General features: G+C 35.8%; 1 protein-coding gene across 7 annotated transcripts in view; it reads left to right on the top strand.

Annotated features, from left to right (window-relative positions):
* The window catches only part of CCSER2 (coiled-coil serine rich protein 2), a 185,487-nt gene that overhangs the window by 136,015 nt on the left and 36,207 nt on the right, over positions 1 to 13,265 (top strand). For all 7 annotated transcript variants that reach the window (XR_005833138.1, XM_040623888.1, XM_040623889.1 and 4 more), the window contains 2 exons: positions 1,871 to 1,954; positions 7,410 to 7,496. Coding sequence is in view for 6 of the 7 variants with exons in the window: in XM_040623888.1 (XP_040479822.1) it covers positions 1,871 to 1,954; positions 7,410 to 7,496 (171 nt within the window). In the remaining variant the exon portion in view is untranslated. The remainder of the gene's footprint in view (positions 1 to 1,870; positions 1,955 to 7,409; positions 7,497 to 13,265) is intronic.

The following is a 13,265-nucleotide window of genomic DNA, read 5'->3' as shown; positions in this document are numbered from 1 at the left end:
ATTTCTCAAAGTCTTTGATATAATGTTTAGGATCAGATTGAAGCAAAGTGCTGCTGAGGGGTGAACCTAGAAAGTTACATATGTACAGCTTTCTGGAGTCACTTTCCTGAGCTGGTACTTCATGGTCTCCATGATATTTCCTCTTTACTTGGGGCTCCCCTTTTTGTTCCTCCACCCTGAAAGCTGTTGTTTTATTTTTCCTGTTCTATTACTTACTTTCCACAGCTATAACCATGTCCAAGACAAAAATGGTGTATACTTGTATTGTGTCCCATTCTTTGGGGTTCCTGCTTTTCAGTGGGCAGGAAGATGATAATTGAGATGTTTGAAAATAAGTCAGATTTTACAGTTCCTCTTTTCTCAGATATATAGTTTATATGTAGGACTGTTTTTATATGTCAAGGTATTTACAGCAGAGATGAACTTTTACGGAGATGAATCTTGTAAAATTTCTTTCTTTTTTATTTTAAACATTTAATGTGGCATTCTAACAACATTTGTTATTCATTAGGACCTTGTCTTCACTCTCAGGTCAAATTCTTAATCTCCATATGACATCACCAATAAAAATATAATTTTATTTATTTTAGAAATTTGACAAATGTTTATTTTTTTGCTGTCAATCAGTATTACCTATTGAACTTTACTAAATATACATTTGTAGACCCCATACCTAAAGATTCTGATTCAGTGGGTGTACAGTATAGTAAATAAAGAAGAAAATGACCTACATGCTTATGTCTTCTACTTTAACACTCTTCTTTTAATACAGGACATTTCTATGGTCTAGGAGATTTCCTCAGGACAGATATGTCTGAGGAGGATTATGATGGTAGCACTCTTGAAGGTTGTTGATTCAGTGGGTATCCCAAGGCAGTTAGGTACTATCTGAACAAACCAGGTGTCCAGCCACACGTTTGTGCTGCCTTTGTTAGGGGCTCAGTCCCTCACCATCATCCTAGGCATATTCTTTACTGGTTCTTCTTTCTCAAAGTTATCTGTGAATTATTCAACATGCCATTTCTTAGTTGGTTATTCCTAACCAGTTCAGCAAGGGCTAGGCCTTAATTCTTATCTTGTCATTTTTGTTACTGCATTTAAGGATGAGAAGTTTAATTTTTTCACCTTCTTTGAAGTGTAGCATACATTCCAGTAAGGTGCTTAAGGTATACCAATCTTATGTATACAACTTGAACTTTTCATATGTACCTATCCACATAACCACCATACAGTCAAGAGAGATTTCCAGCATCCTAGTAGATTCCCTAATGCTCTTTCCCAGTCAGTAGCCCCTTTCCCCTGAGTCAACTCCTGTTCTGATTTCTAGCACCATAAATTAGTTTTCCGGCTTTGAGTCTTCATATAAATAGAGTCATGCAATGTGTATACTCCTGTCTAGTATTTTTAATCAAATGACTTTTGTGGCCATGCCTTGTTGGGTTATTATCTCTGACTAAAAAACAAAACAAAACAAAACAAAAAACAAAAACAAAACTCAAAAAACTATATCTAAACTAAAGCAGATTTAATTTGACTTTCATTTTGTATTTTTTGTAGGTGAGATAATCTTCAAATTTTCTAGGAAATTTTCCAGGAAATTTTCCATATTCCTTTTCTCTAAAACTTTCAGTGGCTTTTTGCTTCGTCCACTCATATAGTATCTTATTTATTTCCACAAATTATTCTTGCACTAGCTCTCTTTTTCTTCCACATTTTCTTTTACCTGCACATAGGGATGAAAAGGAGATTTCTAAAATCTTATTTCCTGTTTGTTCTTTGCCATGCTGGCATTTGGTTGGGGTGAATTCAGGTTAAAATGAGTGTCTGCAGTTTACTGTATTAATTTCATGTTTTCCTTCTCTTCTGACAGCATGATGGAAGTGGTTCATTGCATGATATTCAACTCTCATTGCCGTCCAGTCCAGAACCAGAAGATGGTGATCAAATATATAAGGTATGATTAGGAGTCATGCCAAATTTTTCAAAATTCTTTTTTATTACTAAAATTATAAAGCAGTAACAATTAAAACATTTAATAATAAATGTATTAAAACCTGAGGTTCTGCTGTGTTGAGTTTTAATTAGATCTGCTTTTAACTTTTGCTCCCTTACTAAGTTAAAATGATAACATTGTGGTACTTTAATTTGAATTTATTTTATCAGTTGGATAATTATGATATTACCAGTGTGGGATTCTTTTTCTTAAATCAAGAAATTATTAAATTTTTAAATTCTTTTTGATAATTATGAATAACAGTTTTTAAAATATAACTACCAATTAAAATGACTAACAAGTACTCCTCATATAATCACAACATTGAAGAAATATACAGAAAATGAGATTAATTTATCTTTTTTCATGTTTAAAAGTAATAGTTATAGAAAACAAAGGCATTTTAGTTTTTGAAAGTATACTTTTTATAATTCTCACTTTTAGTTGAAAAAAAGCTCTTTTCTAAAATGGTGCCTGGGTGGCTCAGTCGGTTAAGCATCTGCCTTCGGCTCAGGTCATGATCCCAGGGTCCTGGGATCGAGTCCCACGTCAGGCTCCCTACTGTGCGGGGAGTCTGCTGCTTCCTCTGCCCCTCCCCCCACTCATTCTCTCAATCTCTTGCTCTCTCAAATAAATAAAATCTTTTTTAAAAAAAGAAAAGCTCTCTTCTTTTGCAGTTATTTCTGAAGTACATATTTCTTAAGCACACTAAAACATTCTTGGTTTAATGTTTCCAAGTAAAATTATTTTTTTCTTTTACATTCTATTTTCAGGGTTTGCTAGTCAACAAATAATCTTGAAATATTGGTGGCTTACAGTGACAAAATGTATTTCTCACTTCTTATTTTTCAATATGTCACATATTGACTGTAGATCAGCCAGGACTCTATGCTTCTTCATTCTGGGACCCAGGCTAAAGGATCAGCCCCTATCCTGGGACATGCTTTTGTACCCGAGGGAAAAGAGCATTGGCAGAACCACATGTGGATTCTGCCTGCATGTTGCTTATTTCACTTCCAAAACAAGTCAAGTAGCCAACGCTGATATTAGAGGTCAGAGAAGCCTAATTTTCTCGTAGGATGTGGGATGACTTAGTGGGAACAAGACAGTATATAAAACAACCAAAATCCAAAGAATATAGGATTAATAGTCACATCTGGTTATCTAGTCTTAGTTTTTCAACATATTACCTTACCTCTTCTTGCACAAATTTCTTCCCATCTCTGTGCTTCCATCCTGTTGTGGGTATGTATAGTATTGTCAATTAGCAGGTCTGCAGTAGGACATCTCTTTTTTAAAAAAAACTTTTACATACACACCAGTTGAGAACCATTGACTTAGATGGTCTCTGATCATCTCTCAATTTTAAGTTTTGTGACTGACATTTTTAAAGTAAAGTTGACTTTTCCTGCATTCTTTTTTGTGAAAAATTTTACATATAAAATAATCTTTTTACACAACTAGTGTCTATTTTTTCTGTGTTCCTTTATAGTTTCTCTATATATTTAATGTTACATGATAAATATATTATTAACAGTATACAGTGTTTATTTCTTGTCCCTATTCCATTTCCTTCCAAGCAGGTCATTCCTAGTCTTCCTTCTTTTCCAAGGTGAGATGCTATAGCTGATACTGTCTCCAGTACACTAGACTCTTGCACTTTGATGATCAGATTCCCAGTCATGTCCCCTGTTCATCCAAGATGGTTTATTAGTACAGTTTCAAATGATACAAATATGGTGACTTGTGTCATGGCAAATTTAGGGTCTAAAATCTCCACTGGATCTGCCATGTCTCTAATCTCTCTTTTATCTCAAGACAGCTCCCTCTCCCATTCCCCTGATGAGACTAGCTCTCTTCAGGCCTCATTCTCAGCCACTCTTCTCAGTTTCTGCAGGTGGGCTTGTGTTCATCAAGCAAGATCTGCTACCTGCCTTCTGACTTACCTGTATCTGTTACCATTCTCATTCACTTTGTTCTAGTTATTGGATAAAAATGGCCACTGTGCTGTGGAAGACCATCCTTTGGTAGATTCTTGACTATCTTCTGCAGGTGTTAAGGACCTAACTACCACCTCCTCCTTTCATCTCTCTTCAGTGTGCTTTCTGTGCTTTCTCTTTATCCTCAGTTTATAAATTTTTTTTGAAGATTTTATTTATTTGACAGGGAGGGAGACAGCTAGGGAGAGAGGGAACACAAGCAGGGGGAGTAGGAGAGGAAGAAGTAGGCTCCCAGTGGAGCAGGGAGCCCGATGCGGGGCTCAATCCCAGGACCCTGGGACCAACCCTGAGCTGAAGGCAGACGCTTAATGGCTGAGCCACCCAGGCGCCCCTCAGTTTATAAATTTCTGTATCATAAATTTGTCATAAATTCAGTAAACCAAATAAACCTTTCCTTGACTCTCCTTAAACCTTTGTCCAGTTAACATGGAAACCTGGAAAGATGAAAGCAGCTCCTTGATTTTTATGTCACTTCTCTCTAAAATTCCTTACACTCCTTAACATTTTCACGTTTTCCCATTTCCTTTGTAGGTTCCTTCTCTTCTTTAGAATAGAGATTTATATATTTTGTCCAGTTCTCTTTGAACTTTTTACTGTATATATGACATATGTGTTGATAACATATACAATTTCTCTTTCATACTTGATGATCCATTTACCCACTGAATATTTCCACTGTGTCCCACCCACAGGTACCTCAAATAGTATATCTAAAACTCACAAATATTCCTCTTTGGATGCATTTCTCCTCTGTTATTCTCCATTTCTTTTGGTGGCACAACTAATCACCATATCACCCAAGCTAGCAATATGGCAATCACTCTTGACTGCCCCTTGTGCTCCTCCATTTGGAGACAATCACCAAAATCTCCTAATTTTGATTCCTGCTCTTCCTCCTTCTCCCTGTTATCACTCTCTTGGCTCAAGCTCCTACGTCATCTGAAGTATTACATCTTGGTAACAAGTTCCCTAGCCTAATTTTGTTGTTGTTGTTGTCAAATTGGTTCTCTAAACTGCTGTCAAAGACATCTCAAATGCACTGTCACTCCCTTGGCTTATTAGGCCTTGCTTGATGTTCATGGCCTTCTATGATTTAGCCCTTGCTTAGTTTACTAACCACATTGGTACCCACAGCCTTTGTGTGACAACATCGTTGCTTGTAATTCTCCTATGCTATGCTGTGCTTGCTTTCATCTCTGTATTGTTGTATGATACTGAGAATCTCTTACTCTAAAATCCAAAGCCTGATACACTTCTGTGTCTGAATTCAGAACTTTTTACTCATTCTTTAAGACTTCACTGGAGTTACCCATTTCCTGATATGTTTTTGCCCATCTTCATGTGTAAAGTCCTTAGAGCACTGCCTGTCCTAAAGTTAAGTACTATATACGTGTTGGCTATTAATATGTTATCACATTGTATTTGGATTTCATTTTCAGGCCTCTTTCCTCCAACACTGGCAGGACCTAGCAGTGACTGAATGATGGTTACATAGTATTTCATCAGATTGCTACATTGTATTTCAGTTTCCCCCTTTTTGGACAATTATAAATTTGTAAACTTTTAAATAATACCTTGTTGTGGGTTTTTCCATACTTAGGATCGTTTCTTTGGCATAGTTTCCAGGAGTGGGACAACTGAAGCAGAGTACAAGCATTTTTATGACTCTTCTATGTACAGCCATATGTTTGTTCAGAAAGGCCAGTTTTGAGGTCTGATAATGTACCATTTTTCCTGCAATTTTGTTAATCACATTGAATATTTCTCCCACCAACTTAATACCTATAAAATAATACATTAATACTTGAATTTGCATTTCTTCAACAAGTCATGTAGAATATTTTACCAATTATCTGTATATTTGTGAGAACTGGTTTATTTGTTTTGGGGCCTAGAAAATGATCTTGTATGTTTGAACAGGCTCTTAATAATCTTGAGTATAAATCCTTTGTCATATTTGCATAGGTTTTTACCAGCTTTTAGCTTTAATGTTAATTATATAGGTGCTTTAAAATTTTATGTAATCAAATACACTTATTGTTTCTTAATACCTTCATTTGCCACATAGCTTAAAATTGTATCCTTCATGATCTGCAATCTGATTCTCTCTTTTCTTGGTCCTGATTTATGATTAAAAAAATTAAACTCTTTAAATTCACCTGGAAATCTTTTTTTATATATAATTAACATTCTTGTCCAATTGCAGTATACATAACAGCATTACAAAATCTTTTCTTCCCCATTGTTTGTGATGCTTGTATGTTATGTTAAAGCCTTTGTAAAATGTCTATTTCTGATCTCTTGTTAAAGAGACTGCAATATTTTGTGTTTGTTCCAAATTATCTGCAAGAGATGGCATACTTTGCTCAGTAACAACATATTATAATTATTTGCTTACATATTTTCTCTCCAGAAAGATATATCATTCATGTATATATATTCTTATTTCCTTGCTTGTACTCTTTCCTCAGTATATATTTCTGGATAATTGAATAGTAGTAAACACAATGGACTAACTATAAGGTAATGATAGTTTACACTTGGAAATGTTATTGGAATCCTGCTTAACTTGACAATAGTTTCCATTTAATACTATTAGGAATTTCTTATAGACTGAATTGACAGGGTATTTTGTCTTTGAGTCAGGCAGTTCTCAGGAAAGTGGCTCATGGAAAAAGAATCTCCCTGTTACCCTGCCAGGCATATTTATCTTTCTGCTGATTTCTGAATTAGCTGTGAAATGACTCTGTGCCCTTAATTATCCTGTTCTTCTGTTGGTTGTGCCTTGCATTGTTTTTGATAGGCAACTCTCATATATCCCTTTAAATCTACCTGAAGTTACTGTTTTATATGTAATTTATTTTACTGTTGGCCTATGTCCCTATTTCTTTATCTGCAAAGGGGGATAGTAGTATCTACCTCAGGGTCTCAGGGTCATACTCAGGATCAAATGCTTAGATATCTAAAAGTATTTCCTTCTTAGCACCTAATAAGTACTTAATGAATGCTAGCTCTATTGCTGTTGTTGTTCATTTTTCACATGTTGGACTCCATTACACTATGAATTCTTTTTTTTTTTAAGATTTTATTTATTTATTTGGGAGAGAAACAGAGAGGATGAATGTGGCGAGGGGCAGAGGAAGAGGGACAAGCAGGCTCCCCGCTGAGCATGGAGCCCCAGGAGGGGCTCAGTTCCAGGATCCTAAGATCATGACCTGAGACAAAATCAGACGCTTAACGACCTGAGCCACCCAGGCGCCCCTACACTATGAATTCTTAGAAGACCAAAATAGGTGTTTGTTTGTGTATAGGTTAATAGCTGGCATATTTAAAAAGAGTTTTCCCCTTACCAAAAACCATTCATTATTCAGTTTTCATCATTGATTTAATGCTTGTTAATTTTTTAAATATTTCAGAATGAAGATTTATTAAATGAAATAAAACAACTTAAAGAGGAAATAAAGAAAAAAGATGAAAAAATCCAACTATTAGAACATCAGCTTGTAAGTATTATAGTGTAGTACATAAAGTAGAGGCTTTTCAAACTGCATGATACATGTGTTGGGGTTTTTTTGGGGTTTTGTTTTTGTTTGTTTGTTTTTTTTTTAATAAAAGTCTGGCCAGAATTGGAATTTGATTTCATTTTTGGCTTTCAGAGTTGCACTTTTATATTATATTTAGATTATATGCACTCTGAAAAGTATGTGATTTACTTCAATCTAAAAATTAAGAAAGTTTAGTCTAAACATTAAGTATTCAAAATGTAAAGAAAGTCTTCATCAATCCATTTTCAGTGGCCTTCATTTGGAGATTCTGAAATTCACCAACTTACGTTCATGTTATTGATGAAGGGTAATTGTCTTTCTTCACATATGTTTAAATAAATGAACTGGTGAGTTGAGGACAGGGCATTTTTTCTGAGAGCAGAAACGAAACGATTTTAGGCTTAGGTTTCTGTCACTAAGACTGTCAGAGTGAACAGTATTCCAAGAAAATGCTTCTTCCCCGTGGATGATGTTGAGTGATCCCTCAGACTCATGTTTGGATCTTTATAATTTTATAATTTTTACAATTTCAAATGTTAGTCTCATATAAAAACAATATGTGCAGTGTCTTGGACATAATTATAATTTAGTTCGTAAAATCTAAAAGGCCAGGATAATAACATAGTGTCATAAAAATGACAGTAGGCCAAGGAAAATCTTTGTTGGAAGTCAAAAGCATATTTTGGTATAGTAAAGTAATTTAGTAATATGAAATATTAATATCACTTCGAATATAAAGGATATACTGAACTCTGAGCCACTGAGGTGAGATCACAGAGATCCAACTCATGAATAAATAATAAGGACAAGTGGATCAGATATTATGTTTTAAGAGTATGAAGAAAACTTAAATGAAAAACGAATGAATGAATATTGCAAATTGAGGGCCTACCAAATATAAAATTAAAAAGGAAAATAATAAGACCTTAATATTTGTATTTCAAAACTAAAGATAAAAACCTAGCCAGTTTTCAGGGAGAAGAAAAACAGCACTAGGAAATTAAGTGAGCTTCAGATTTTGCAAAAATATATTACAGAGCACAGGAATTGTGTCGAGTACACTAAAGAATTTTATATCTCATATTTTATATCTAAACAAATTTTTAAAACTGTGCCACCCGGTTATCTTTGTAAAATTGCTTAATAATGCATTCCAAATACTTGAGGGAGAAATTTAAAAATAACTCAAGAATTAGGAGGTAAAGGGGGCACCTGGGTGGCTCAGTCAGTTAGGTGACTGCCTTCTTCTCAGGTCATGATCTTAGGGTCCTGGGATCAAGCCCCACATGGGGGCTCCCTACTCAGCAGGGAGTCTGCTTCTCCCTCTCCTTCTGCCCTTTGCCTGGCTCATGCTTCTCACTCTCTCAAATAAATAAAATCTTAAAAAAAAAAAAAAAGAATTAGGAGGTAAAGATGAAAATGAATGAGGAATGAAATGAAAACCATTTTTGGGGCACCTGGGTGGCTCAGTTTTTTAAGTGTCTGTTTTTGGCTCAGGTTACGATCCCAGGACCCTGCTCAGTGAGGAGCCTGCTTCTCTTTCTCCTTCTGCTTGCTGCTCCCCCTGCTTGTGCATGCTGTCTCTCTCTCTCTCTTTTTCACTGTCAAATAAATAAATAAAATCTTAAAAAAAAGAAAGAAAGAAAGAAAGAAAGCCATTTTTAGGTATGCTAGATGAAATAAACTTCCCAACCAGTAATGGGAGAAAACTTATTGCTCATTATTTTATCTTATGTAATTATGTATCATTTGAATGTTGGACGTTTTTGAATTTACACATTTTTATTTTCTTGAAATTAGAAGTTTTTAGCTTTTAAAATTTTAATTTATTATTAAATTCTTGAAAATGTTTACATTAAAGGTTTGAGGAAGGAAATAAGGAATATCCTGAAGAAGTCAGAAGTACTGATGTTTTTATCTTCTACAAATGGATATCTAAAATTATTTTTTAAATTATTTTGATATACTCACATAAATTATAAAATGTTTATGAAATGCTTTAAGATAACTATTAGGTTAGAATAATGTATCTTGCAAAAGATAAAATTTAAAAAAGACATAGAAAGTACAAAAATACCAAGGATATCTAAAAAGAGCAGAACTAAGGTGACAGAAATTAGATCAAAGGTGAAAATATAACAGTAAATGAAAATGGTCTTATCTCCCTTAGTTTCATTGAGGATTTAATGCAAAACCCATTAATTTTCTTTGTATATAAAGGAAATTTAGATCAAGTAAAATGGTACAATAATGCTGAACATAAAAGGTTGGGTGAGACAATGAAATTATTCTCATCAGAAAAGCTGGGGTTGCAATAGAAAAATGAATTTAAGATGTAAAGAATTATGAAAAGAGGTCACTTTATATTGATATATGATTAATAAGGACTGAAAAGGTAAAGCTTTTTATGCTGAGAAATTTTAATAGTGTTTTGTTCATCTTAATATGTTTCTTTAAAAAATAAGAATGGTTTATAGCTGAAATATTATCATCTTTAACCAACTAATAGTAAATCCTTAATGTCTTCTAATATCCAGTCCGTCTTCTGATTTCCCTAGTTTCAAAAATATTCTTTGCCTTTGTACATTACATCTAGTTACATTTCTTAAGTCTCTTCATTTAGAACAATTCTTTTATGTTGTTGCTATACTGACTTATTGAAGAGACTGGCCCAATTGTCCTGAACAATATCTTACCTTGCAGATAACTTTTAGAAAGGTTTTAGAAATATCTAAGAGAATCCTAAAGAAAGAAAACAGAAGAAAAGTGAAAGCATTACTTTTCAGCAAGAGGTGCTTTGAAGTTCTCTATATTTGCTATATTAAACCTAGAAATCATATTTATTTTGGAAGAGCTCATCACCTACTTTAGTAATGGAACTCTACAAAGTCACTTTTCAAATCAAGAGAATTTTAAAAGGGGATAAAGGACTTTGTTTTGCCTTCAGTATTAATTAGCTGAATGACATAGGCAGTTTCCAGCCCCTCCAGTGCTTTTCTTATCAAAAATGTGAAGGTTTTGGAGGCTGGGAAGATGGCAGAGCAAGAGGACCCTAAACTCAGCTCATCCCACAGATACAACTAGATAACACTCACATCAGTGTAAATAACCCAGAAAATGACCTGAAGGCAGGCAGAACAAACTCCGTGACTAAAAGTAGAGAGAAAGCTACATTGAAGAGAGTAGGAAGGGCAGAGATGTGGTTGGGAGCAAAACAGACTGCATCCATCGGCAGAGGGGAGGGAGCCCCAGGCACAGAGAAGGGAGAGAAACAGACTATCATACTGGGACACCTGTGTAAGGAAGGTGAATCCCCATAACATTTGGCTTTGAAAGCAAGAGGGGCTGAATTTCATGAGTTCTTACAACAGGGGGACTTTAAGCCTGGAATTTAAAAATCAGTGAGCTTGGATCTGGGAGAGCCTGAAAAGTGAGAGGAAGCTGAATCAATGCCCTTAAAGAGATAGCACGACAAACAACCCACGAGATACAGTATGGAAGCAGCTGGGATGTATGTAAGGGAGAGTAGTTTACTTATTTTGGAGCATGTCCCAGAGTGACAGGGATTGCTGAGGGATTTCACCAGGAACAAAGGAGACAGCAGGCACCATCTGCCTCCTCCACCCCTCAGCATAAACACATGGCCACCTGTGTGAACTAGCCAAGTACCGACATTCACTACCTAACTTGGTAACACCACGCCCTGCCCACCCCCTCATGCTTTGGGGGATCCACCCTTCCAAGTCACATTTGCCTCAGTCCCCAGTACTGCAGATCCCCTCTCCCAGAAGACCTGTACAAACCTTGCCAACACTGTCTCCTGACCTAGGCATTTTGCAAGGCTGGGTTGGCAGCAGGCCCATTGGCAGCAGGCCCTGTGGAAGCCCAAGGTGTTAAAAAATTGTGCACCCCGGCCAGGGACCAAACACTGCCCATAACAGGCAAAGAGAACCTCTACAAACAATTGGACTAAAAGAAAAAGTGACCAGGACACAACAGGGCACACACAACACACATAGGAGAACCCCCACCCCCGAAATGCCTGGGGAACAGGGGACACTGCACTGCAGGGCACTATAGGACCTCTTCTTCATAAGGGCTTTACTTTTCAAGAGCAGGAGACATAGCTGACTTTCCTGACACATAGAAACAGACACAGGAAGTTAGAAAAAATGAGGAGACAGAGAAGTATGTCCCAAATGAAAGAACAGGACAGAACCACAGTAAGAGACTTCTAAGGGAAGCAGATAGAAGAAGTAATATGCCGGACAAAGAATTTAAAGTAGTGATGATAAAGACACTCACTGGACTTGAGTAAAGAGTGGAAGACATCAGTGAGATCCTTAACAAAGAGATGAAAAAGAACCAATCAGAGATGAAGAACACGACAAATGAAATTAAGAATATAACTTGGTGGAATAAATAGGCGAGAGGAAGCAGAAGAATGAATTAATGGCCTGGAAGACAGAGTAATGAAAGGTAATCAAGCTGAGCAGGTGAGAGAAAAAAAAATTATGCAAAATGAGAATAGACTTAGGGAACTCAGAGACTCCCATCAAGCATAATATTATAGGGATCCTAGAAGAAGGAAGAGTAAAGGAGGCAGAAAATTTATTTGAAGAAATAATAGCTAAAAACTTCCTAATCTGGGGAAGGAAACAGACATCCAGATCCAGGAGGCATTGAGATCCCTGAACAAAATTAATCCAAGGAGGTCCACATCAAACACAGTAATTAAAATGGCAAAAAGTAGTGATAAAGAGAAAATTTTAAAAGCAGCAAGAGAAGACAGTTACATTCAAGGGGAGACCTCCCCACCCCACCCCACCAAGGCCATCAGCAGATTTTTCAGCAGAAACTTCAGGCCAGAAGGGAGTGGCATGATATATTCAAAGTGCTGAAAAGAAAAATCTGCAGCCAAGAATACTCTATTCCACAAGGCTATCATTCAGAGTAGAAAGTAAGATCGAGAATTTTTCAGACAAGCAAAAGCTAAAAGAGTTACCGCTAAACCAGCCCTGCAAGAGATGTTAAAGGGAACTCTTTGAGTGGAAAGGAAAGACCGTAAGTAAGAGTAAGAAAAGTAGGACACATAAAAACAGTAAAAATAAGTATATCTGTAAAAATCAGTCAAGGGATTCACAATATTAAAGGATGTAAAATATGACACCATGTACCTAAAATGTGGAGAGGAGAGGAGTAAAGAATGAGTTAAAACTTAAGTGACCATCAACTTAATATAGACTGCTATATGCAGAAGATGTTACATACAAACCTAATGATAACCACAAATCAAAACCCAGTAATAGATATGCAAAAAATAAAGAGAAAGGAATCTAAAATAAGGAGAAAGGAATCCAAGTATATCACTAAAGAAAGCCAGCAAACCGTGAAAGAGAACAAGAAAAGAAAAGATCGGAGAAGGACTATAGAACAACCCTGAAACAAGTGACAAAATGGCAATAAATTCATATCTATCAGTATTTACTTTGAATGTAAATGGACTAAAGGCTCCAATCAAAAGACTTAGGGTGACTGAATGGATAACAAAAATGAGACCCATTTATATGCTGCTATGAGACACATTTCAGACCAAAAAAACCCTGCAGATTGAAAGTGAGGGGATGGAGAAACATCATGCAAATGGATGTGAAAAAGTCAGGGTGGCAGTACTTGTATCAGACAAAATAGACTTTAAAACAAAGACTGTAACAGATAAAGAAGGAT

This window comes from Ursus maritimus, unplaced genomic scaffold (genome assembly GCF_017311325.1).
Source record: "Ursus maritimus isolate PB19 unplaced genomic scaffold, ASM1731132v1 scaffold_7, whole genome shotgun sequence".
NCBI classification, from domain to species: domain Eukaryota; kingdom Metazoa; phylum Chordata; class Mammalia; order Carnivora; family Ursidae; genus Ursus; species Ursus maritimus.
The sequence above is the reverse complement of the archived record's forward strand: the minus strand, read 5'-3'. Positions and strand labels throughout refer to the sequence as shown.